Raw genomic sequence first — 25528 nt, forward strand, 5'->3', positions numbered from 1 at the left:
AAAATGAGCAATTATTAGCATTTTGTAACAGAATCCACACAGGACTACTGCTGCCATGCCTCAAGGTAGACATGTTTCAAGACTGGAGAAGCACCGATCGGGTTTTTGTTGGCCGATGCCGATTGTAGGAAAAACAACCACCATCAAAAAACAACACTTCTTGAATTTCAAAACGATTTTAGTATTTTCTGAGGCAGTATGGAACTTGTGAAGGGAATATTCAAAGCAAGTGACAGTGAATTTACAAGAATTTAATATCAATTCTTGTTTCCCACAGGTCATAGATGGAAAAAAAAACTTTATAGTAAAGGTAAAAATATATAATCATATGGTAATCTTTTTCATCATGGGTGCAGGACATTTTGCAAAATTGATTTTCATTCTTGAGAGTTCATATAATCAACAATGCATTTAAGAAACCACAACTGCTTTATTTTTCTTTCAATAAGCCGTTTTTTTTTTTTTTTTCAAATCAAGGGAAAGTACTGACCAAATATCTGAAAAGATAGCGATAAAATGTTGAATGAGATGCAGTGGTCCTCTGACAAAGAAAGAAAGAAAAAAAAGAACAATGTATCACTAAAGTACAAAAAAAAATGTCAGGGCAGCATCTTGAAGATACAATGATGAAAAAGGTGAATTTTTGCAGATATCTATGAAAACACTCCAAGTCCAACAGATCCAAAGGAAAGCAGTTCATGTTAAGAACAGTGACTTGCTGAACATCAAATCCTTTGTTTAAAATGTTTAAAATAAAACGTTGAGTTTTGGCCTGTACCCCAATCAATAAAGCATGACTGTACAGTTAAGTATGCATTTACATAAAAACCAGTGAAACATTGTAGTAAAGAAACATTTTGTAGTGTCACGGAGCATGATAGTAACATCTAATCAGTGATGACATTGGTGCAGTTCCAAAGTGCCGATTCTCACCTAAAAGAAAAAAAACAAAAAAGGATACCTTTGAAATCCACTGGTACAGCTGAGCTCACACATAAAACATTAAAAGAAGCAAAACACAAAGACTTTACTTTCCTGCAGCAATCAATGCTTGATGCCCCTTGTAGCAAGTTTAAAAATAAAGGAAAGAGAAAAGTAGTCTAAATGGGCCCCCTGATTGTGATTACAGTTAGATGAGGTTTAGTTTTTTTTTTTTTTTTAAGTTTTTATTGCTAGAGCCACTTCAGAGACCAGATGCTAATTAATTGAACTGCTTCTTCACAATTCCCTACTGGGCTGTTCAATAGAATCTCAATTCTAGTTTAAGAAATATTTCCCAGAAGCCCAAAAAAAAAAAAACTCCCAAGGAAAGTTCAGCGAATCCCCAGCCAGAGGGATGTCGAGAAAAGAATCATTTCACGTAGACAAGCGAGTTCATTATAACCAAAGCAAAGAAACTGGGGAAGTTATTTCACTGAGCTATTGGAGGGTTTCTTACATCAACTTTGAGCCCTCCCATCCCTTTCTGAAAAATACTGTTGCCAGCTCAGGTGTTGCCAAATGCATCCTGCAATATCACACATGGTCAGCTCATCGCATGCCCACGTCGTTGATAATGTCAGCGACGTTTCCATGGGAGAAATATGATTTTGTCAAGAGTCCCGACATTTTCCTTTAATTTCACAAAAAGAGCGCAGTGAGCAACAGAATGTGTAAAAAAAAAAAAAAACAGTTTTAAGAAAAGAAGGGTTTCTTTCTACTAACCTAAGCAAGTTCTGACAGCTTTATGGGGTTTGTTATGTACGCCCATAGATGCAATTCTGGGATGATGCACAATGTTGACATGCAAGGAATCGTTTTTCTTTTTTTCAAATAATGAATTAATAAAACAAGTCTTTCACAAGTGGCTTGAACGGGTGGTTATGAAGGTAACCTTTATTTACTAGCAAATTCTGAAAGGAAATGACAAAAAAAAAAAAAGTGCCCCGCTGCATTTCAAAGTTGTTAAATAGGAAGTAACAGACTTTGCTTCTTACAGTAGGTTATGTTATCAAGTGTCCGGTCTGTTCTGGAGGGCTACAGTTCATATACAGGAAGCAAATACAGTTTGGCAAAACAGCATGAAAAGTGAACCATCTGAGTTGGCCGTCTTTCTTTTTCCACACTTACCAAGAAAAAAACACAAAACAAGTATATATATATATTTTTTTTTTGACCCAAACCAATCTCTCCTTAAAAGGGTCTAATAATAAGTTAAAGTGGACCTTGGAGAGATCAGCTTAAAAGATGGTCTGTGTGTATGTATAATATATATTCATAATTTTATATATATATCTCTATGATTGGTGTGAAATAATAGTGTCCAGTTCTGGAAGTCCATGGTTAATTAATTGTAACTGCATGTTTACCCCCCGTATGCTTCGGAGCCGCGGGATAATGACGGTGTTTCAAAGACTCGCACGTTTCGTCGAGGATCTTTGAGTTGGCAGGCTTGGCGGCGGTGAGGATCTTCAAGGTCCATTGTTATGCCTTGCCCTCTTCTACTTTAACAGCCTGGGGTTTAATGGCTCCAGTGCGTGCTGGTTTGGCTTGACCTGTGGAGGGCAAGGGCTCTTGGAGTTTGCTGGTCATGCCCCCTGGTGGTGATTTGCCCTCCCCCACCGCTTTGCGCACTTCTCGCAATGCTTTGCTCTAAACAAGAAAAATAAATAAATAAAAATCACAGTGATGTAACCTCTGCTACTAATATAATTAATAGTCAATAGCACAATGTCTCTTAAATGTAAAGACTGCTTCATGTTAAGTGAATGTATAATTGAACACATCTGAAGTTCAAACTAGCTTGGATAGAGCTTATGCTCAATATGGAACGATCCCGTAGAAAAGAAAGATATATTTTGAGAAATGGTGCGAGTCCATGTTTAAAGGTGTCCAAAAATATATGAAGTGAAAGATAACTGATGTAGTTTATCTGACTTAATTATCCAAATTGATGATGATGATTTTCTCATTAATTTAATTATTAACGCATTAAATGGTCAATTCATACAGGTCTTGGAAGCAAAAAAACCCCCTGAATGTTACCGTATTTTCCGCACTATAAGGCGCACCGGATTATAAGGCGCACCTTCAATGAATGGCCTATTTTAAAACTTTTTTCATATATAAGGCGCATAGAATAGACGCTTCAGTTTGGGTTGTTCCGTACTCCATTATTAACACATCCACATGAGTAAAGAAAAGGTCCCCGAGTGCTTTATATAGTAGGCTGCCCCAGTTGTTGTTTCACTCACGGTGTTGGTGTTGCGATATTGTGCCCAACTGCTTTCTGGGTAATACAGTCCAACCGACACGCTGCCACAGCAGTCTCTGTCTCTCTTCCCCCGCCCCTCCGCCCCCTGGCTTTAAATGTATTATCTAACTTTATTAACCAACCAGCGTTCTGACAACTGTCCCAGCATGCACCGCGCACTACTTCTTCTACGGGGGAAAATGAAGTCGGCGGCTGCTTACCGTAGTTGCTAGACTTGTTGTGGCTCAATATTGGTCCATATATAAGGCGCACCGAATTGGCGCACTGTCGGCTTTTGAGGAAATTGAAGGTTTTTAGGTGCGCCTTATAGTGCGGAAAATACGGTATTTAAATTTCCCAAAAGGAAATCAAGAACTATCCAACACCAGTATCACATAACAGAAATAGCACAGAAATGTTAAAAGCCAGGAGCTCAAACACAAGAAACATCAGTGCTTCTCTACCGACAAAATAAATCTAGGATTTCGTTTAGTTTAATTATTATTAACAGGACAACAAATGAACTGTTCAGAAATTCTTCACCGCAAACCTAAAGTGAATCAAGGAGGTTTAATCAAAAGCAGGAACAAAAAAGCAGTTTAGACACAAAACTACGACGACATCTCATCAAATCTTAACCATGCACAAGCATTCCTTATATCAGATTACTTTTTTTTAAAAACAATTAGCTAGTAGCATTTAATTAAAATAAAAAATTGTTTCAAACAAAGGGAGAGAGACAGTTAAAAATTGAGCACAATCATATTAATAACTTAGACAAGTAACTAGAATTAATACAGACACAAGAAAATTATACCATGCTACTAAAAACTGGTCATTATTTCAGAAGAAAAATACAAAAAGCATTGAGAATAGAGAAAAAGAAAAAGAATTAAAATAAATTACCTATATTTATAGTGGGTGGCTCACCTTCATGCCATCCTCTGGCCCCTTGACTGTGGGCTCAAGGACTGAAGGGGGGGTGGAATGGGAGGGGTCGCGGCCATGGTTAGGGTAAGGGGGGGAGCGGATGATGACGGGCTTGTTGACCTGCATGACAGGTCTCTGAATGGGACTGGGGAAAGGGCCGGTGGTGGGGGGCCGCATGTGCATGACCATGCTGCCTTGAGCAGCTGACACCTGGTAATTATGAAAGAATGAGGGCAGGAGGAAAAAATAGATTAGTGGCGGGAAATAAAAAGCATATATTTACCATTTCATTAGAGAATTGCACACTCCATGATCAGATGTATCCAATCTGCATATACTTTCTCTATTTTAAATACAAAGAAATAACCTTTAGGACTGCCGAAGTTTAAAACAAAAAGTGATATGGACACAAAAGCATCTAAACAATAACATGAAAAGAAATAAAATAAAATAAAATACACACCTGTTGAGTAAAAAGCGTAGGCAGAGGACCGACAGGCCCACCAGGACCGGAAGGCTTTCCACTGGGGCTCGCAGATCCAGGCCTGACAAGGATAGACGCTTATGAAGAGCAATATGATGCATTCTTACTTTTATCACAATACACAATACATTAATAATAATAATAGCTAGAAAATTCCTGAAGAAATTTAACCAGGGGCAGCCAAAGTGTGCCCGTCAATATAAACTCGGCATTGTAGCTATAGATTGCACAGCTGGACTTTCCCAGGAGCACATCAGTGCAGTACTTATGTGATAACATGGTTCATCACCATATTGCTAGGGCTGACATGGTTCACTACAGTACAATTGCTGAACCTAATGCACAATGAAATTCAGTCAGAGACTGACGACTATGAGCTTCGCACATGTGGTTCTTACTCACGGTCCGAAATAAAAAATAAAGAGTGGGTAATTGTTTATTTGTAGAAATTTTCAACCTTCATACTAAGGATTTTAATTCACACTCAAAAATTCTGAGAAATAATAATTTTATCGAAGCAAAATATGAATAGTCACAGGAAATGTGTACTCTTCCCACAATGCATTGTGAGACCTGTCTCTGCGCCTGTTTGTGAGACTACTCACTGCTTCTCTCTGGGCCCCGTTGCTATGAAAATTAATGATCTGCACCTGGGCTGGCTCTCTGTCAGACAGTATGCTGGAGACATAGTTTCTTTACTTGTGACACACCCAGCGATGGTCTCAAGGACCCTGACAAAAAACCATATAGGCCCTAGGAAAATTTTGAAAACATTTTAATATTATATCTTCTAATCTAATGTTATAACTAACTCAAGGGAAAAATATAAATGCTAATATTATTGCACCACCTATGGCGGTGCACTTACCTGAGAGGATTATTGAGGCTTTTATTTTGAAATTTTTATTAAGCTTAATTTGAAATTGCAATACTAATTCCAGGTGTAACAGTGGTTTTGTTAAACCAGTTATCTAATGGCCAGAAGAGCAATTACATGATGCAAAAATTGTCAAGGCTTTTATTTTGAAATTTTCAGTAAGCTTCATTTGGCCATTGCCACACTAATCCCATGTGTAATAGTGATTGTGTTAAATCAGTTATATAATGCTCAAAACACAAGTAGTTCTCAATACCAGCCAAGTCCTCCTCTCTAGTGACAGACAGTTCCGCCATGTTGTAGTCCTTACATGCTGCTCAGGCCTCTCTTTTAACTGAGTCTTGGCCATAGATAGAACTACAATGATGGCATGTTTGTAGTCCTCAGGAGCACCTCTGTAATTCTAAGCAGCTCCTCTGCTCTGTGTTCTGTTGCTACGGTAATTAATGCCTTGCACCTGTAGGCAGCACAGAGGGTGAGATAATTCTCTTTTCAAACTAGCCTGTTTCTCACAATAAAAAGCACTTCGAACAACGCCTTCCCGTTCAGGAACCGTGATACGTATTTGAAAACCGTTCGAAGCGTACGTGAGGGCTATTTGTCGTCTCCAATATTCTCACGATTCATATCTCTACCTCGCTCACAGTATTAACAGCGATGAGAGAAAGATGATGTGCGCTCAGGTCTGACATTTCTCAGAAATATATGGAAAAACATGGGTCTGAGTGTAAGTTTGTCCTATCGCACCACATCGGTCGGAAGCACCTGACAGAAAACCGTAAACCCTAGGGACATTTGAAAAACATTTTACCACAGCAGGCATGGGTATCTATGTCCTGACCGACTTTGAGGCCAATCGAGCTATATTTGTGGGCGTGAGGGCGAGTTAGAAATTATTTTGGGGTCAGAAATCTACTCTAGCGGAGCGGCACTCGCACTCTAACTTTCCGAAAAATCAAAAACTTTGGGTCCCTTGGAGAGACGTTGTGGAAAAACCGCAATTTGTATCAACGTACTGTCTTCACTTTAGGAGAGAGTGAAGACGTTTGCAGATACGTCTTCACTTTAGATGTATCTACAAACTGAAGTTTGAATGGCACTTCTATGTGAATTCATGACGAATTTTGACGAATAGCAATTAGTCAAAAATAGGGTATTTTTCAGATTTTCTTTCCCCTCACTTCATTGACTTGAATGGGATTTTTGGGGGTCTTTGTTTGCAATTTCTGTTGCCATGGTAAATCCGAATCCCACCAGAAGTAATAGCTACCCTCCCATGATCGAGCCGCATTTTTTAATACCACATTTGTGGGGGTGCACGCAGCAGTACAAGCCGCATCAAGGTTGACGAAAGAAAAATAATATCCAGACGTTCTATTGGGTGTAGAACAGTAGGTGCCTGCCATGCAATACATGGAGGCAGTGACTGACTAAGCCTTGCAAGGCCTTCACTGCCTCCATTCATTGCATGGCAGGCCCCAATAATAATAATAATAATAATAATAAACTTCTAATCACCTGTAGGAACCTCCAGATAAACCTGGGGAATGATTGGGCTTCTCGGAGAACTGGAATCCTTTCATTTCCATCTGTGAGCCCTGATGAAAACAACACAACAATAATTTTTTTTAAAAAAAGTAAAGAACGGAAGGATGCAAAACAAGAATCAAGAAAAACCCGCCTCTCTGCTTCCTGTCATGACTGCGGCCTGGGAGCCTGGTGGCAGCATCCGGCGCGGCCCTCCCACCGACAGGTTCTGTCCCTGTTGCAACTGGATGGACTGGGGAAGGATGAGGTGCTGCTGAGCTGAGCCGTAACGCAGCTGTGAGCCAGGAAGGGGCATCGTCACCTGGTGACATAAAACGGGCCACTTCATTAACAACAAAGCAATGTTGTTTAAAGTAACGCTGCAACACCTTGTACACGTTTTCAGCTTACAATCACAAAACGCAATGCATTTTATCCGACACAAGTAGTGCATAATGATAAAATGGAAGGAAATTTTGATATATATATATATATATATTTTTTTTTTATTTCAAAGTAAAAGTCCAAAAAACCTCTATAATTATACTGAGATTAAGTAAAACATAGGTGGACAATTTTTACTATCTAAAGATCTGAAGGCAACTGGTTAAAAGTATCAGAATAAAAGTAGGTGAATACAAATCCAGGTTATGTTGAAATCTTAAATTCATCATGAATTCATATCTGTTTGCTGAGGTGTTACCAAACCGAGTTCACCTGGATGAGTTGGGAGTCCATCAGTTGTGAGGAACCCATACCAGGCCCCTGGTTCATCTGACCGTCGTAAACAAGCTGCTGGTTGCCGTTCATAGGCTGGTAGTGTGAGCCCGACTGGGATTTCACCATGTCCGACGGCTGCATGCCAGGAAAAGCAGAGTAAGGACCCTTGAGGGGGGCCCCACCAGACAGCACCATTGGGTTGGGCTGCGACAGGTTGGGGTGCATGTAAACCTGGGACCTGAACCGAGGAAGGAAGATGGACCATCGTCAAACTGGACTGTGAACTTGCATGGCATACCAGAGAGAAGGTTTATGATAAATGAATGAGTGGTGGTCAATGAAACGCTTCAGCTTCCAATACCTGAAGGGGGGGATGGAGTTAAACATCTCCTGTGACTGAGAGACAGGCAGACCTCCACGAAGCCCCAGCTGAGCCTGAGCCTGAAGAGATGTGTGCAAAGAGATGGGAATCTGCTGAGCTGCTGCCGCCTGGATGGGTGAGAAAGTGCAACATTACAGCAGCGTGTTGACGCACAGGTGTGTGTGTGTGGGTTTGTTTTTATATATATATTTTTTTTACCTGTGGATAGGTCTGCTGCTGGGTCATAGAGGGAGGAACGAGGCGTGGCTGACTCGGAAACACATGACCGTCCATATACAACGGAGGAATGGGATTACCTACATCAAGGTTAGGAAGCAAACAGTTCTGAGTTCAGTTCTGACTGAGCCACTGGTGGATAATTAAGCTTAGAAAAATCATACCTTGCATGGACATCGAAGGTGCCACTGAAGCAACCGGCATTGGAGGCATGGAAACCCCAAAAGAGCTGTAGCTGACTCCGGTGGATGACCCACCACTGCAGGGAGGCTGACCACCTGAGGCACTACCACCGGGGGAGCCCTGCTCCGGAAGAGATTGAGAATTCTCCCAGGCTTTACGCGCCGACTCCATCTGCGGAGAAAAGAAGCGAAGTGGAATTTCACACCTAATAAGTACTCTAATATGTATCAGTACGCTGATTAATCAGATAAATAAATTGTCACGTTCTGCAGATTTTTTTAATGCAACCACTTCAGATTGTCCTATACAATATTAGAAAAAATTAAAAGACCCAAATAAACAAGTTATCCCTTTTTTAAAATAAGAAAATACATATTTTATTGCCTAAAATGTAATAACGCAGCATTCCTTCAGCGCACACTTGATCATTAGTAGCAGAAATACTGCCAACATTGGTAGAAAATTACTGCTCTGAGTATGTTGTTCCTACAGAAAAGAGCTTTTTTTGAGTGTGTATACTCCAGTTAATCATTTAAAAAAGTGGTTGCTTCAATAATCGATTCATCACAATTATTCCGATGAGTTGTTTCAGCCCCACAAAATATACACGCTGCTTTGTCTTTACACAAATCAAACTCGGATACCTTGAGAGTGAGGTCAGCAGTGGGGAAGATGGTATTCAGGCTGATGCCAGGCTGCAGGTGGTTGGAACGCAGCATTGGGATGCTCTGATTTAGAGATGTCTGTTTTGGAAAAGTTTAGATTTAATTAATTTGCACCTTCATAAAAACACACACACACACAAAAATAAATAAAATAAAAAAATAACAGTTGCATATTTGATTTTTCCTGAATTTCTCACTCTTTGACATGTAATGTGTCACGTTACTCACATCAGTGCTAAGCGTATCCTGAAGCTTGTTAACAGGATTGGAGACAGGTACTGGGGTGGAGCCCGGCGGCAGGCTGAAATCAGAGTCTTTGGCACTGACACCGAACTCGATTGGAGGCACGGGAAGTACACTGTCCACGTGGAGGTCCACACCGTTGACTGATGTTATCGGGCCACCTTCCAGTCTGTCCACACCTTCTGAGCCCTTGCGGTTCTTCAGGGAGCGCTCGTTCCCGATGGGTCCTGGTTTGTGCTGTTCTTTACTCTGTTCTGGACCAGCATCAGAATCCTGGTGGAGGAGGGGACGTTATATTTACATTTCTTTGAGTGAGATTTATCCTAAAAGCGATCTATTAGTTGATAATCAGCCACAAACACCAGAAACACCTAATTAACATTCTAATAACTGTATTCAAAACACAGAGCTACATGCATGCTACCTCAGAGTTGGGTTCACTCCCAGTGTAAGACACCTGTTTAGTCCATGAGTCTCCCCCTGAAGACTGCACAGAGAGAGCTACAAAAGAAACAAGAACACAGGAAATTATTGGTTACGGACACAAAACGCAATCACATTCTGACATTGTTTTTGTTTCCTCGTTTAGTATAATATTTGCCGATCAAACGAAAATATGTCATTATAACGGCAAACAAACAAATAAATATTACCTGAACTGTTGGTCTCCCAGATTTCTGTTCCTAGATTGTTCGGTGAAGAAATTGCTTCCTCCGTTTGCTCGAGGCTCATGCTTCCCTGCTTTTTGACGAAGCGCGGTGGCATCTTGGAAGAAGCCGTTCTGTTCTTGACCTGCACCTAACAAAAAAAAAAGAAAGAAACAGAGGAAATTGTTTTAAGCTAGACAATATACTAAATTTCAGCATAACTATTGCAGCCAAACTAATTTATTCTGCTTGTTTGACTTTTCACAGACCTCTATTGTAGGCACAAATAAGCCCGCCAATTTTTCAGAGGCTAGAATGCAGAAAACAGTTCTTGAAGTTATTATGAAAAAGCCTAACAGACTTTTCCTTCCCAGCAGCCTGTCAGGGTGAGCAGTAAAGTATGCAAGAGTGGGCTTTACAGTTGGGTTGTGGAAAAAATCCAACATTGTAGCCTAATTCACTGAAATATTTATTAACCAGTGACCCTTTTCTCTAAATAAATAAAGTATCGTCTCCAACCATTCTTTTTAGCATAAATATGTTTAACTTACAGAAGGTCCCTGTTCTTTTCTCCGCCTCTCATCCTCCTGAGGGCGTCGTTGCTTTTTTGACAAGGCATCCTGGTATCCGTCTGGGTCCACGTTTTGTCCCACTGCATCTGCATCAACTATTAAAAGAGGCTGGCAGTCAATGCAAAGTTATCCGAGGACAAGAAACTACTTCTGTTCATTAACACCTATGCTTTCTGTATGTAAGAAACAAAGCAAAAGTGGACCATGGATCTGACCTGAAGCGCAGCTTTATTTCAATTAACATAAGACAAAAAAACAACAAAAAAAACTCACTGGGGTAGCTGCTGAGTTCGTATTGCGTGAGCGGTTCAACAATGTCCGTCTTGACTGATCCAGGTTTCATTTCTTTGTCTAATTTCTTTCCTGTTAGCTCACCGGGCACCCTGTCCTCTGTTGGGGGTTCTAAGCTATAGACTGCCCCGGTCTCATCTGGGCTCCTGCTGATGTATAAACAGAGGCAATAAAGAAGTATTTTAACTGATGCCAGTGACGATCAAAAATGTAAAAGCATTACATAAACCCAAACAAAAGATGGCATAACTAGAATTCGCCTCACCTCTTGCAAGATGTCCCTCCGTTCTGCCAACCGTCACTCCTGTTAGACGAGGAAGTGGAGAGATTTTCAGGTGTGCGTACCATCTTGCTTGCCTCTAGCAGGGAAGGCTCTCCTTTTCTGTTCTGTCGCTCGACCAGCGGCCTCTGACTAGAGAAGCTTCTCTTTGAAAGCTCCCTCTTCTCACCAGAGCCGGGTTCACTGTGACCAGAGTCTGAGGGAATGTCAACGTGTCCCTGCACACCTAGATTCCCGCTGCCACCTTGCTTCCCTCTCCAGTCACCAAAGTCGCTGTTCTCTGATCCCGTCTCCCATTCTTCAGTCTGACCATGCTGGCTGGAGCGTCCTGAGAAGTGACCACCGGGCCAGTGGTCATCTCCGCTGCCTTTGGAGCGAGTGGGCCAGGGATTCGCAAAGTCTCCGTTGACGTACTCATCGCTCGTCCACTGATTCGAACCGGGTTCCCGTTCTTGTCGTAAGCGTCGGAAACGGGGAGGCTTGTCTTGACGCGGGGGACGCCGCCGTCTCAGCATCTGTCTGTCGGGGTTGTCGTTCTCAAAGTAGTATTCTCCTTCACGGTCCTCGCCACCATTTTCTGTGAAAGAGCCTGAAAATTTCGGAGCATACTTGAGAGCATCGCGTTCCACTGGAGGTCTGCGGGAATAAGCGACCTCAGCTCCAGGTGCGTAACCGTTCTCTTGCATCGAGCTGCTGTTGCTGTTGAACTGGGGTCCCCGGCCCCTCCAGGAAGACGCGTCCCTCGACCCTCCAAAGGTTCGATTGTAACTGTTGGTTGTATTCAGCCTGGGGGGCAGAACGCGACCTCCGAAGCCCCTCATCCTTGCCTTTTCTCTGTTATCTGAGGCTGTCTGGTCATCAGTGTACACCTTGTTGGACCTCCAAGAGTCTCTATCGGCCTTACGAACCTCGCCGGCCTCCGTGTAACCTTCTCTGTTTTCCGCTTCCTTCTGGCGCCGCCTCTTGGGAAGTTCTTCGTACTCCGATGCTTCGCTCAAGGTCTCACTGACATTTCGCCTGCGAGGTTTGCCTCTCTGGAACTCGTCAACCTTCAAGAGGTCTCTGGGTGGTCCTCGACCTCTAGCAGGTCTCAGAGCGCCACCACTGTTGGTGTTATACGCTCCTCTGAGGTTATCCCCACCTCGGCCACCACGGGTTCCACCTCTGGAGCTAAATTCCCTGAAGCCTCGGCTGCGACCTCTACCTCCTCCTCCTCCTCCTCTGACGGAACTAAACGCTTGTTCTTCATCGATGAATATCCAGTTATTGCGCCGGGGGGCCTGAGGATCTCGGTTATTTTCCTGGCCCTCTCTAAGTAACTGGCTCCTGCCACTGCCCAGGTGGGTTTCCTTAGGGAAGTCGTCACTGTGGGTGCTAAGAGGCCGGTCCGTTTTGCTAAGAGCCGGTGACTGCCGCAGCCTCTCCTCAGGCTGTTTCTCAACGACAGGTGATGCTGGACGCCTGTTACTGGCAGGCTGGTTATCTTTCTTCAAATCATAAACATTAGTGAGAACTTCCTTCTCCAGACGATAGGGGACAGGCTTCTCTTCTGGTTCAGGTTTAGGCTTTTCATTTTCCTTGTCTTCCAATTTGAGCGCCTTAAGGACCGGCTTCTTGATGGGTCCGGTTCTACGAATCAATGTCCGGCCACTAGTCTCAGATGTCTGGTTGACACTATTGCTAGAACTAGCTTCGGGCCACTGGCTTGGGGGACTGAGGCCTCCTCCATCTCTTTTCCAGTTGTCCTTGGACCCGTCTAAGGTGTCATAAGAGTCAAGAGCATCTTTCAGGTGTTTGTCTCTTGGGTCCTGCTTTGTGCCTTCACTCTTCTGGCAGAGGTTTTGAGCGGTGGTGAGAAGGCCGGTGTCATGGTGTTTGCGTTCTTTATCAGCGTCTCGGCTATAGTAAGCATTATGGGGATGATCGTCACTATTATGCGTCAAGCTCTGATTGGTCCCATCTTCAAAAGAGTCCCGCTGTGAAGGGGCAATATGACCTCTATAAAATAAAAAAAGGGGGAGACAAAAGCAAGCAAAATCAATTATCACTTTTTTTCTTTTCAATTAGAAACAAGGTTCTCACTGTGATATAGTATTTAGCTTTTTAGTAGTTGAAAATACTTAAATCTAATCCATTTCAAAACTGTGTAGCAGTCTTCTTTGAAATTTGATTTATTTTTTTAACCCCGATTAAACATAGAAGACAAGTTATTTCTACCTTGACAGTTTTCTGGAAATTGCACAGTCCTCACATATTAATTTAAGCATTTTCCGATTTAAAGGATTTAAATTTAAATTAATTTTTTTTAAACACATCCCTCAGGGGAACTAACCTTTCCCCTGACAGGTCACTATCAGAAGTTTCATGCTGTCTCTGATAGGGTGGAGTGAAGCTGCGTAGAGGGTAGCCATCTTGATTCCAAACTGGGTAAGGCTCAGTAGACGGGGCCCGTCTCTCTTGGTGAAGGTTGGAATGGCATCCCTCATCAGAAGTAGGACTGTTCAGGTGGTCTTGATGCACAATGGGTTTTACCATTCCTGAAAAGGCAATGAAAAAAAGTTTAAAAATGCGTTTTTAGTACAGTTGCAATATATTCATGAGGTCAACTTCGATTGCTTGTGAGATTCTTCTAACGTTCAGAGTCCAATAGCTAATTTTACGACATTGCTAATCCATCACATAACATAGATTTTTAAACCACTTTATTTGTTTACCTGAAGACTGAATCGAACCAGCGTAGTAGTCCACCGGAGAGCGGCCTTGTGTCATGCGTGGATCCATGAAAGGTGGCATCATCATCCAGCGGGGATCAAACCCGAGCACATGCTGGGGATAATAGCCCCGCTGGCTATGACTTGAGCTTGAAGGATGACTGGACTGCTGCCAATGCTGCATTTTGGGGGTTTGTTCCTACAGAGTGTGCAGAACACAAAAAAAGTTGAGAAATGTTCCAAGCACTAAAGCTTTTCAAAGTCTGATGAATTCTCTGCCAAAGTAAGACTCAGAAAAAAAAAATCTCTTTATTATTATTATTCAATGGAGATAAATCTGGTTCGGACCTGCTGCTGGTGGTGTTGTAGTTGCTTTTGAAAGCGGGGTGGAACTGGTTTGGAGGCTTGGCGTCCACTGTAATCGTCTGAAGGGGAGGAAGGTTCCAGGCCATCATCATCACTGCTACGATGGTGCTCTTCACGATAACTATGGCCAACGGAGTTGACCGGCAGACATTCACTTCCTTCTGCAGATTATCAAATGACAAAAGACAATCCTCAACACCTGGTAACCTTAAATGATTTTATTTTTTTTGTTTATTCCACCTTTTGTGCTATACTGCCAGTTTTCATTATGGCCTTTACTGTGTTCCCGGTTAGGAGAAAGTGGGGCTTCTTTCCCCTCGGCCTCCTTCGGAATATCTTCTGTCTTTGACGCAGGTCTTTCAGACTTCCCAAACTTCTCATCTAACTTTTTGAGTTTCTCAGCACAGGCAGCTAGTCGCTCTTCCCGAGCACGCCTCTCCTCCTCCTCTCGCCGCCTCCGGGCTCTCTCGACAGCCTCGGATACTTCGGGGGACACGTATTTTGCCCTGGCTGGTGCTTGACTCTGAGACCGCTGGTGATCGTCTGAGTCAGTTGGCGGTTCGCTGTGGTTTTTCTGCAGGGCAAAAACACAGTTGAAAGCAGACAATTTGTGGCTTCCTTGTTTGAATTTTCTACATTTGACACATTTCTCAAGTGTATACAAAACTGGTTATGATTAAGTGACAAACCTTTTTAATTCTGCGTTTTTGAAATTACTGTACCCAGCAACTAACCAAACATCATCTCTTATTTCACAATTATAGCTAACATTTTTTTTTTCCTTAAGCTTTATAGTTCTCCATCATTCAGTCATTAGAAAGGAACTAATAATAGAAACTTTTTTTTTTTTTTTAAATAAGATCACACAGAATTAATCTCAAAAGAGTTACATCAAAGTAGGGGGAATGCTGTATTGTGAGTTGTTACCTGACTGTCAGTAGAGAGATATCTGCTGATGGGTTTCCTGTGGGACTCATGGTGATGATGTTGGGAAGAATAATTGTCATCTGCGCCCTCCTGAGAATAAGGTGCTTCTCCAGAACTAAGAGAGGACTGGCAGTCTCGCTGGTTCTCTTTCTCTCTCTCCCACTCAACCCTAAGATACAAAAGTTGAACCAAAAACTTCTGAATAAGATTGTGGCTGCACATCAGAGCAACGCTAAGCAACGGAGCAAGAGCTCATACCACATTTTATTTTTATCACTACGATCTTCTTCATCGTCACTGAACTTGAGCTTCTCGCTGTAGTCAACTTCTTCATGAAGACCTGAAGGGAAAAGTAAAACCAGAAAAAAAGCAATGTCAGAAAAAAAAAGGCAACGTCACCTAATTCATGATACGTCAATGATTTTAATTTATATTAAGTATAAATTACTTATTTAAAACAAGGGCGTCTAAACTAATAGCTATAAAAATAACAAAAACAAAGTAAAGAAAGACAAAATTCACAAAACTGCCGGCTGTTGTTTAAACCAATAACATAATGCATTTACAATGTACAAGGCAATGTCATATAACTTTATGTCTATTAAGACTACAAAACATATTTTTGGGTAAATCCCAGAATAATAAAAATCTTATAAATCTTATGACCTAAAACAGGAAAAGAATGGTCTGAATTAATGTGAAGCAGTTAGAATAAAAGAGAGGATGATTTTATACAGTATCCAACTTTTCGTTTTGTCCAGATGATTGCTCTTAATTCAGGATAAGACCAACGAGTGGTTTCACAGAGAGGATAATTACACCTCCAATAATAGAAAAAACAACAGTATTATATTAGCAGAAGAAATACTGACCGGCCCATCCGTCCTCACAGTCGTTGTCGAGGTCATCCAGATCCTTCAAGTCCTCTGGGTTAATGATGGCTGGACGCGCTGGTCTGTCGCTGGGCCTGCGGATGGGCTGAGAAGAAAGACGAGGTGGAGCACGGACAAAACGGTTCTCTCTTCTTAAGTCGCCGCTGTAATCACAGATTGAAAAAATAATAATTAATTAACAACAGCTCACCTAGTTGAAAGAAATAATCTTTACAGTTTACATATTGTACTTACTTGACAAGTTCAGGTTTGGCATAGCTTGGTCTAAAAGTGGGTTTGCTGTCAAATCGTGCTGTGGTTGCTGCGGTGGTAGTGACATTGTCAGCGGTTGGCGTTTCACGCGTCTCTTTAGCGCACATCTGAAAATGTCAAATGGAATATATGGCGTCAGCTGTAAACCAAGTTCTCTGCGAGTCTGTCCACGAAGGCCTAGAGAGTCAAGGACAAAAAAGAAAAAGTACTTACAAATGCAGGCAGCATGTCGTGGTAGACGGCGGTTGAAGTGTGATGAAGCTGATACTGGAGGGCAGTGGGGACGGCTGGTCTGCGGACTGGCTGGGCGGGTCTGAGGGAGGGCTCCTTAGGTTCGAGGCTCGGTGACGGAGCGGTCACCGCGGCAGCAGAGGTGATGCCGGTGGCAGAGGAAGGGTGCGATGAGGCTGGAGGAGAGCCAGTCTCACCCAGGGCAGTGGTCTTACCCTCAGGATCCGCTGGCAGGCTGAGGGTCAGGGAGGAGGGCTGAAGGTTCCTGCCGCCACCTTCCCTCCAACTCGTCACATCTTCAAAGCAAGATAAAAACCAGAGGTTTTTAGGTAGTCGCGCTTCACCCTCAAAGTCAAAAACAACATGTTTCTGATGTGACTCCTTAGGATAATCTTGTTACATACAGTCATCTGACAAAATTAAATATTCAAATTGTTTCTGAAATGTTCACATATCGATGTGAACATTTCAGATAACCCTAACCCTAACCCTTTTATTTGTGGAAAAAGTTGTCATTTATTTACAGGTAAACAAAGAAAATTACCTTGTCCTTACGCAGAAGATTTAAAAAAAAAAACACAGATGTGCATTTTATTACAAATTATTACACCCAACCTCCTTTATAATTAGCATTTGGATGACCAAATCCTGCTGTAGGTCTCATGGAAACATTTTTAGGGTTATTGGAAACTTATTTTAGAATCTTGCGGTTTGTTTTTAACCGTCAGACATGGGAATGTTGGTAAATGAATGTTCTCTTCAAACTTATTTTAAAACCTCCTTAGATCCCTCATTAGACTCATGAGCTTCTACGTTATGCTTTTGAGTCTTCATGTAGAAGTCGTCTTCAAAAAGAAGCTTCTATACATCAAGTTGAAATAATAGTCTGATCAAGATATTTTCTTTCTGCAGGTCTAGAATCTTGGTTCAAGTGATGCCGTTTTAGGAGAGATGTCCTTGCTTACCAAGATATATTTTTCTGTAGGGTTTTATTGGCTCGATCTAAACCCATTTTTTTCCCAATAATAAGTTACATAATTCTGCTATTTAGCAGAATTATATGGGCTCATAATTTGGAGTTTTAAATGCAGATCTTAAGAGTGTCTACAGGCAAAAATGTCCCAAGTTTTGAAAATGGTAATCCAAAGCATTGCTTTCCTCAATACATGAGCTTTGTAAGTACGAGCTAAACCTACTCTGAGGGCGGAGGCTTGGTCCGGGCCCATACGACGGATCGAAGCCGCTTCTTTCCTTGCCAACTCTGTCCTGTTCTCCAGCTGCCTTCAGGGTGGGAAATTCCTCGTGAGAGAAGGGCTGAAGTCGGTTTAAGGCCCTTGAACCTGAAGTTATTCCAAAAAACATGTTAGCATAACTCAGCTTTATAGATTTCGTGGAGGAATGTTTAATAGGAAATGTGACATAAATCAACTACAGATTGTTCTTCACACCAGAATTAAATTAAAGCACGTCACTTTAATTTACACATATGACCAAGTAAAATTACACTGCTCACCATCTTGCTCTACTGCCTTTCCATTTAGCTGGGCCCATTGCTTTGGTCCACCTGTGTTTGTGTTCTGTGAAAAAGAATGAAAAGAAGCTTTTAGCCCAGGTTCTGTTGACTTTGGAGGCAAAGAATGAACATCTTTGCCTGGCAAAGACCTTTGCCATCTTTGGAGGCAAAGATGTTCATCTCAACATCTCAACTTGATGTTTAGAAGTTGAGTCTAAATATCAACTTCTTCTATACTGCATCTCATTTTTCCAAGAACTAGGAGCTTGAAAATGACATTATGGCTACATTTTACAGGCGCTTTACGAGGAGGATTGTTGAAATTACGGTTAATGAAGATATTCCAATTGTTTTTTCTGATATTGAACTCAAAACGTCAAAGTTCCTAAGTACAAATGAACTCAGAGAATCAAACCGTGTAAAAGAAAAAAACAACAACAAAAAAAACCAAGGTAGAAGCTAAAGCAGTTGGTATCAGTTTAAAAGAAAGATAATCAGCCATAGGTACACACGCACCTCCTGGTTGGTTACTGGTGAGGACTTCTGAAGATTGGAGACAGATTTCTGTAAAGCCAGCTGCGGCTGCGACTCCGGCAGCAGTGGCGTAGATGCACTGGAACTAAAAGGCAAAAATAGAAAAGCACAGTGTTAAAATTCAAGGTGACAGAACAGACAGAAAGAGTCAAAAGTCTTTGGACTGGTGTACTGGGCCCAGTTACAAAGTAACCAGGGTAAAATTCAAACCTCGTCTATTCAGATTTTTCTTCTTAAGAAATCTTGGTTTAAGTGATGCCGTTTTAGGAGAGATGTCCTTGCTTACCAAGATATATTTTTCTGTAGGGTTTTCTTGGCTCGATCTAAACCCATTTTTTAATACTTCTTTGTTAGGAAGTATTAATCTCTTTCAATAAATGGATGTACCTAAATATTAGAAATTTGGAAATTGTAAAATTCTGTTTTCAAATTACAAATCAGAAAGCCGCTTAAATGCATTATTGAAACAATCAGAAATAAAACTACTGCTTATGATTTGCTTGACACATGGTGATTTGAGATGCTGGTAAATTTTTGCCCATGTACCTCTTTTGATCGGTTTGTTCCTGCTTGTTCGCCCATCCTGTACCGTCTTTGGGCACTATAATCACGTTGGGATCGTTTCCTTTGTTTTCAGACTTTAGACTAGGCAGGTGAGCGGGTGGGGGCATACGCCGGGCTGCTGCCACTTTGCCAAGACTTTGCAAGCCATGTCGCGTAACTACTGGGAGACAGAGCGGGACCCGATTAAGAAATATAAGATTAAAGAGAGCAGCGCTGAGAGTAAAAAAAAAACAACAAAAAAACGTGCACACAAACCCACCTGTATTTTTCTGAGATTCTATTGATTTTCCCTTGTACTTGTCAAATAGGCTGAGTGAGGAATACTTGCTTTTCCCATCCTTGGACTTGGTTAATTGCCCCAAACGATCGGACATTTCGATGTAATGTCATCGAGTATGAAAATTTTTCTTTGCGCCTCTTTCCAGTGCCTTCTGATTCTGCAGAGAGAAACAGTGTAAATCATATAAAGAAATTTATACAATTTCTTTTTCAGCGTTTATTTAAAAGTCAGATTTTCAAGTAAACCTGGATGCTAAAGGTGGAGCACAGTTTACACATTCGAAGTTGTTGTCCGACCAGAGCCAGCGTATTAACAACTTAATCCTCATTATAATCTATCATGGTTGTTATTTTTCTTCCCTCTCGTGCGTAACAGGACACAGAATAGTGATGTTTGTCGAGTATCGGTGACGTTCAGGTCGGATGAATGCGACCTGGACGTTAGGTCGCATTTGAAAAGGACACGCATCGGATATCCAAGTGGCCTGGGTCGCATTCAAAAAAATCCGACCTGCGTTGTTCAGACTGTCATGAAAAGATCAGATACAGGTCGCATTACGTCAAAAAAATTAAATAAAATAAATAAAAAATAGGAATTGGGTCATTTCAGTCTGCAGTGTGAACACGACCTTTGACTCCAGTTTGTATTCGCCGGGCCATCATGTTTGACACATAGTTGGTGTCCGATTGAAGCCATTTTGAAAAAGTATAAGAAACACAGAGTGTAAAAAAAAAAAAAAAGAAAAACACCCAAGTAGGAAAGAGTGCATCCCTTGAATCCCATAACAAAAATAATGACGCAGAATTCCTGTACAGACACTTCAGAACTACACAAAACTACTCAATAGCATTACAAATAGCAGCACCTGTGTTACAAACTCAAGATTCCAGACTTTTTAGCAGTATCAGAACAGAACCCCAAAACAAAACAATACAAAAATGGAGCAGGACAACTGAACTGGAAGTAAGGCTGCTCAATATATCGACATCACAATATCAGTATGTACGATATTAATTCCCCCAAAGGACTGTTGGAGTGCAATATTTGTTGGCTAATATGTTCCAAGTGTTATAAATTTTCATATTACATGCTGAAGTAACATTTAGACAGTTGGACAGCCATCTTGTGCAAAAGAGATTTTTAATTTCATTTGGATTTTCCTGGTAAACTAAAAAAATCTCCTGGCAGAGAATGCTAACAGTGGACACAACAACCAAAATGCTAAAGCTCACAGAGAGATGGAGTGTCCGATGATAAGGACGAGAAAGAAGAAAATTAGCATTTATCGCAACTGATATTATCGAAATATTATCAAGATTGCATGGTTTTCTAATATTGTGCTGTCCTAACTAGCAGCAGAACATTAACCTTGGGTTACAGATATTAAAAGCAAACTCAATGTCATGACGTTAAACTTAATGAAGTTTTAATTCAATTCAGTTTAGTTATATGGCACCAATTCACAACAAACTTTTTCTCAAGGCTCTTTGCAAACATTTCATTTCAATTCAGTTTCAATCACACTTTCAATCACATTCCGATTAATCCTAATTATCAAACAGAGTTCAGTTCATTGTTCAAATTATTGCAATGATTTCACTGTTCAGGACTGTTTTGAATCAAAATAAACAAGGAAATCATACCAAAAACTTACTTCTACCTTCTGTAAAAAAAAATTAAAGAAAACTGTACTCAGCCTGTTTTAAATATTACTGAATCAGTGTAAATCGCAGGTATTGAAAGAACACAGACATAAGTGATGTGTCTGTCTACAGCTCCATAGCATGTCAAATTGCAATTATCTCTGCATTATTGCAATCAAACAGGACTAAGTGCATTCAGTAAGTGGTTTGATAGCAAATTTTAAATGCCATGCATTCAAACTTTGCATGCCAATAGTGAATTTGGCCAGTTGAATGCCTTTGTTACACCCACACCAGATTTAATGGCTGACATATTTAAAAATTTTCTCAAGAAGGTTGGAGAAATTGCAGTGATGGAAAAGAATGGAAAGAGTCAGAAAATCTAGGTACATTTTAATCAATATAGTTTTCCACAATAGTATCAAAAGCACGTTCTCCTGATAATGTGCAGCTTTGAACACGACACACAAGATGTGCTGCAATTGACTGCAACACAACAATTTGCCATGTATCTGGAACCACATGAGCTTTCATTCTTTTGGAATACTGCCAAATAGTAGATATACCCCGAGAACAAGTATAGGATTTATCACACCGATTGTAAACACGTCTTTTCCCCTGAAAATTGTTCTAAGGCCCAGGCATTCGTCTCAACTCAGATTCCACTTCTAGACAAGAAATCAGCAAAGAAAACAACAAAGAAAGCCTATTATTCCCATTATTGTGTTACATTTAATCTCTGCAAACATGTTCTTTTTAGTTTTTGTGCATTAAGGGTGACACAAATAATTTGCAAATGATTTGTCAATCAGAAACTTATTATTGGGCAAAAATAATTGTTTTGTGTAGTTTTTAAATGTGTTGATTTATTTTTTTTGCAGAGTTAACAAAATGCACATTTTGAAACAGCCACACTCACAGTATTAATTTTCAACTGCTCAATTTAACTTTTTATCATCCAGAGAGATAAGACTGTCCTGAACATTTCCCCGAAAACAGAATTATCTATTTGGCATACCAAAGTATCAAAATATTGCTTTGAAATAAAATATCTAGAGACCTACCGAACATGTGTCACAAAAGTCATTGCAACATGTTTAAATGAACTATAAAAGTAAGACAAAGCAAACACTGACTTCCAATCAGAACAAACCATACAGGTTCACAGACATCACACTTATCAAAAACAGACTCAGCATATATTAAAAACTTGATCTGTCTAGAAGAGCAGTGACATACAGACTATTCACTATAAAGACATATCTTTACTTTTGTTAGAAAAATACAAACTATTAATCAATGTACAATTTCAATATGTGGTGTGAGCAAAGCAAGAATCCTGATACCTTTCAGCAACTAGTATTTACCTTTACCTACAATAAAACTCGGGAACACAAACTACATGCATTACATCATGAAATGCACCAGAAAAAAAATTGGGAGATTTGTGATAATATCAAATGCTAATATAAACACAGGTAGCAAGTCGCCAACAGACTGGCCCTTTATAGGAGACTAAAATATTCCTTATTCAGCTGTAAACATAACGGGACACGATGGCATTTAATCCGAGAATTAGTCAATAACGTGTTGGAGGCCACCCGAGACTAGACTCCGCATAGGCGTTTCACTGGGACTTAAAACGAAGTACATCCATTAACAAAGAATTTCAAATGTATATTTAAAATGGTTAAATGGCGGTTATTTCTCCCAAGTAATTTTGTAAATTTTATTTTACAAAAAATATCTACAAATACCAAATTTCAAGCTAGCAGCTGCTTCATTTTTGTAAGTTAGAAACTTCACAGCTAACGCTTTAGATCTAAAAACATATAGGTTTCACATTTAAAAATCACGTAAGCACATACCAGAATATAGTATGGCATAATTAATCATAATAACTCCACTTAAGCAATTCGTATCGACTTGTCAGTTGTTTAGCTGAAAGCTAGCACTAATGCTAATGTTAGCATTGAAATCTGAAACACTTAGCTGGAAAAAACCCGAACAATTATTTTTCAAAGGACAATATTATGTTGAATTATAACCGTAATAGACAAGCTAGTATGATATCTAAATATGACACTTAAAATCGATAAGAATATTTAAATGTTAAACCTCTAACCTTGGATATGCTATTTTGACGGCTAAATCAGAAACGCTATGTAAACATCAAATGCTAGCGAGTGTCCCTTGTAACTTTAACTATTATTGCAGATCCATCAATTTTACTGTAACTCTATTGTCTTTTGTTGTATTTATTTTTATAAAGACGAAAAGAGCTGAAATTTTGCTTCGGCTAATTGCCTTCGACAGTCGAAGCTTGTTGGAGGAAAACTAGCGAAACGACAATCCCGTTAAACTTCCAGCGTACTGCTGCAAATCCAACCCCATACAGGCCAGAAATTTGACAGTGCATTTCAGTTCAAGAACATATAATTTAATGTGGATTTTTTGTTTTAATCGCTGTAAAGCCCTTGTATCCAAGCAATAATTTTCAACCTTTGCTGGGCTTTTTGAACGGGCTGTAGACGGCGACGGGGAATGTAGGACAAGGCGATTAAAAATGGCTGCTGCCCAGAACAAAGCAACCATAAAACTGAGCAGCCGAGAAAAATACGAGGCAGACAATCCGACACAGCTGTGCATTTAGGACTCACCGGATTAAACAATTTAAGAATGTCTTCTGCTCAGTGACAGTGATATAGTTCCACAAAACGTTGTCTATTCGGAGGATGGGTTGCGATTATAAAGCTCAATCTTCATAGATTGAACCGACCGTAGAGTTGTTGCTGGGGTCCTACCCGGCCTGAGAATGAAGAACACGGTGTAGGCTGGATTGACTCGGCTAACATCGGCGTACGTAAACGAAGCGAGTTCAGCGGCTGCCACCTGCTGGTCAATTTTAATCGTTACACAAACACCCAACTTGAATTATTAGAAAAAACAATAGTAAGGATCAAAATTAAAACTTCATGTTTGATAAAATGATAAAACACTTGATGAAAACACCTTTTAAGTAAAGTCAAGCACTACTGCGACCTCCATTTAACAGCACAAACTCTCTGAAGCTAATACATTTTTACAAAAACGAATGAATTAGAATTGTAGCAATTTTTTTTTCAGTAAATCAACTCAAAAAGTGAAACTTTTATATTAGACAGATTCATTACACGCAGACAGATATACTTATGCTTAAGTATTTATTTTGTTAATGATGATTATGGCTTATAGGCAAAAAAAGTTCAACAAAACATTAGACCAATAAAAAAAGACTTTTAATGCAGGGAAGTTATTTTATGCATTTTATTGTTTACATATTTATGGGGAAGACTACTAACTTTACAGATGTCACGGATGCAGTCAATGGTACCCTCATGGTCATTGAGAGATAAGTGTATTTAATCATGTTGACTGAAAGTTAAGTGGAAGGAAAGGTGTGTTAGAAAAAGTTGCACAAGGAAACAGATATCTTGAATGGATGACGCTGACTTTAAAACGTTTTTGAGGAGATTTCCATGGTGTGAAAATCAACTTTTTTGTTTGTTTTTGTGAGTTTGTCTTATTTGGTCTTATGTTTTTTTCTAGAAACTCAATGTTTGATTTCTATTTACCATGCAATGAAATTAGCAAAGATAAAACTGAATATTACTAAATTCAACTTTGTATTAAACACACAGATGCTTCAATTTTACCATTTTGCTTTCTTAATGGAATCCTTAAGAACTTCCAAAGATGATTTGTCACTCCCTGAAATACTACTGTTTTTATTTTTATTTGTCTTTAACTGCACAAATAATAAAATTGATTGTTTGGCAACTGAACTTCTCTTAATTGGTATTAATTCAGTACTGAGTAACCTTGATAATTTCTCCATTTCAGTTGATAATTCCTCCATTTTTCCCTCCCCTCAGGTGAAGAGTCTGGGTGTCATCCTCGATAGCACCCTCTCTTTTGCCTCCCATGTCAATAATATCATCAGCTTATTTTCATCTCCGAAATATTCACCGTCTCCGTCCTTCTCTCACTCCGCACTCCACTGCTGTTCTGGCCCACAGTTTGGTCACATCTCGTTTAGACTATTGTAATTCTCTACTTTTTGGTCTGCCACAGAAAACTCTGCATAAATTACAATTGGTTCAAAATTCAGCTGCTCATATCATTACACAGACCCCTTTAATTCATCACATCACACCTATTTTACAACAGCTCCATTGGCTTCCAATCACATATCGCATCAACTATAAAATACTTCTTCTAACTTTTAAAGTAATTCACAACCTCACACCTTCATATCTCTCAGACCTCCTCTTCACATTGCCACACCCATCCGTCTCCTCAGATCCTCTTCTTTGGTCCATCTCA

The 25528-nt window shown here is 40.3% G+C and overlaps 1 protein-coding gene across 4 annotated transcripts; it reads right to left on the reverse strand.

Annotated features, from left to right (window-relative positions):
- Window positions 1-235: 235 nt before the first annotated feature.
- On the reverse strand, window positions 236-24031 carry prrc2b (proline-rich coiled-coil 2B). 4 transcript variants are annotated; one of them, XM_017307909.2, is made up of 31 exons: window positions 23824-24031; window positions 19500-19677; window positions 19223-19400; window positions 18659-18761; window positions 18143-18206; window positions 17826-17969; window positions 16612-16925; window positions 16381-16505; window positions 16126-16289; window positions 15512-15593; window positions 15254-15422; window positions 14567-14900; window positions 14309-14487; window positions 13964-14159; window positions 13582-13786; window positions 11235-13247; window positions 10952-11115; window positions 10658-10773; window positions 10113-10257; window positions 9884-9960; window positions 9445-9732; window positions 9196-9294; window positions 8533-8722; window positions 8351-8448; window positions 8132-8259; window positions 7768-8008; window positions 7205-7372; window positions 7042-7121; window positions 4626-4707; window positions 4163-4372; window positions 236-2631 (listed from the first exon to the last, which is right to left on the reverse strand). In XM_017307909.2, exons 2-31 carry the CDS (start codon window positions 19612-19614, stop codon window positions 2464-2466), a joined length of 6639 nt encoding a protein of 2212 aa, XP_017163398.2. In that variant the 5' UTR covers window positions 19615-19677; window positions 23824-24031; the 3' UTR covers window positions 236-2463. The 4 variants fall into 4 exon arrangements, with proteins under 4 accessions (XP_017163398.2, XP_017163397.2, XP_008422641.2 ...); XM_017307908.2 differs by having other exon boundaries at window positions 10952-11118; window positions 19223-19397; window positions 23824-24029; XM_008424419.3 differs by having other exon boundaries at window positions 10952-11118; window positions 23824-24029.
- Window positions 24032-25528: the final 1497 nt, after the last annotated feature.

The sequence above is a fragment of the Poecilia reticulata genome, chromosome 12 (assembly GCF_904066995.2).
Source record: "Poecilia reticulata chromosome 12, P_reticulata-male-v2, whole genome shotgun sequence".
NCBI classification, from domain to species: Eukaryota; Metazoa; Chordata; class Actinopteri; order Cyprinodontiformes; family Poeciliidae; genus Poecilia; species Poecilia reticulata.

Bases quoted from the DNA above. Each gene is read 5' to 3' on its own strand.
- prrc2b (XM_008424419.3), bottom strand. From the start codon at position 19,614: ATGTCCGATCGTTTGGGGCAATTAACCAAGTCCAAGGATGGGAAAAGC. The intron at 18,762-19,222 runs GTACATGGGCAA...TTTGCCTTTTAG, and splicing joins GAACAAACCGATCAAAAGAG to TTCCAGTGCATCTACGCCAC. The intron at 14,160-14,308 runs GTCCGAACCAGA...CACACTCTGTAG, and splicing joins TACAACACCACCAGCAGCAG to GAACAAACCCCCAAAATGCA.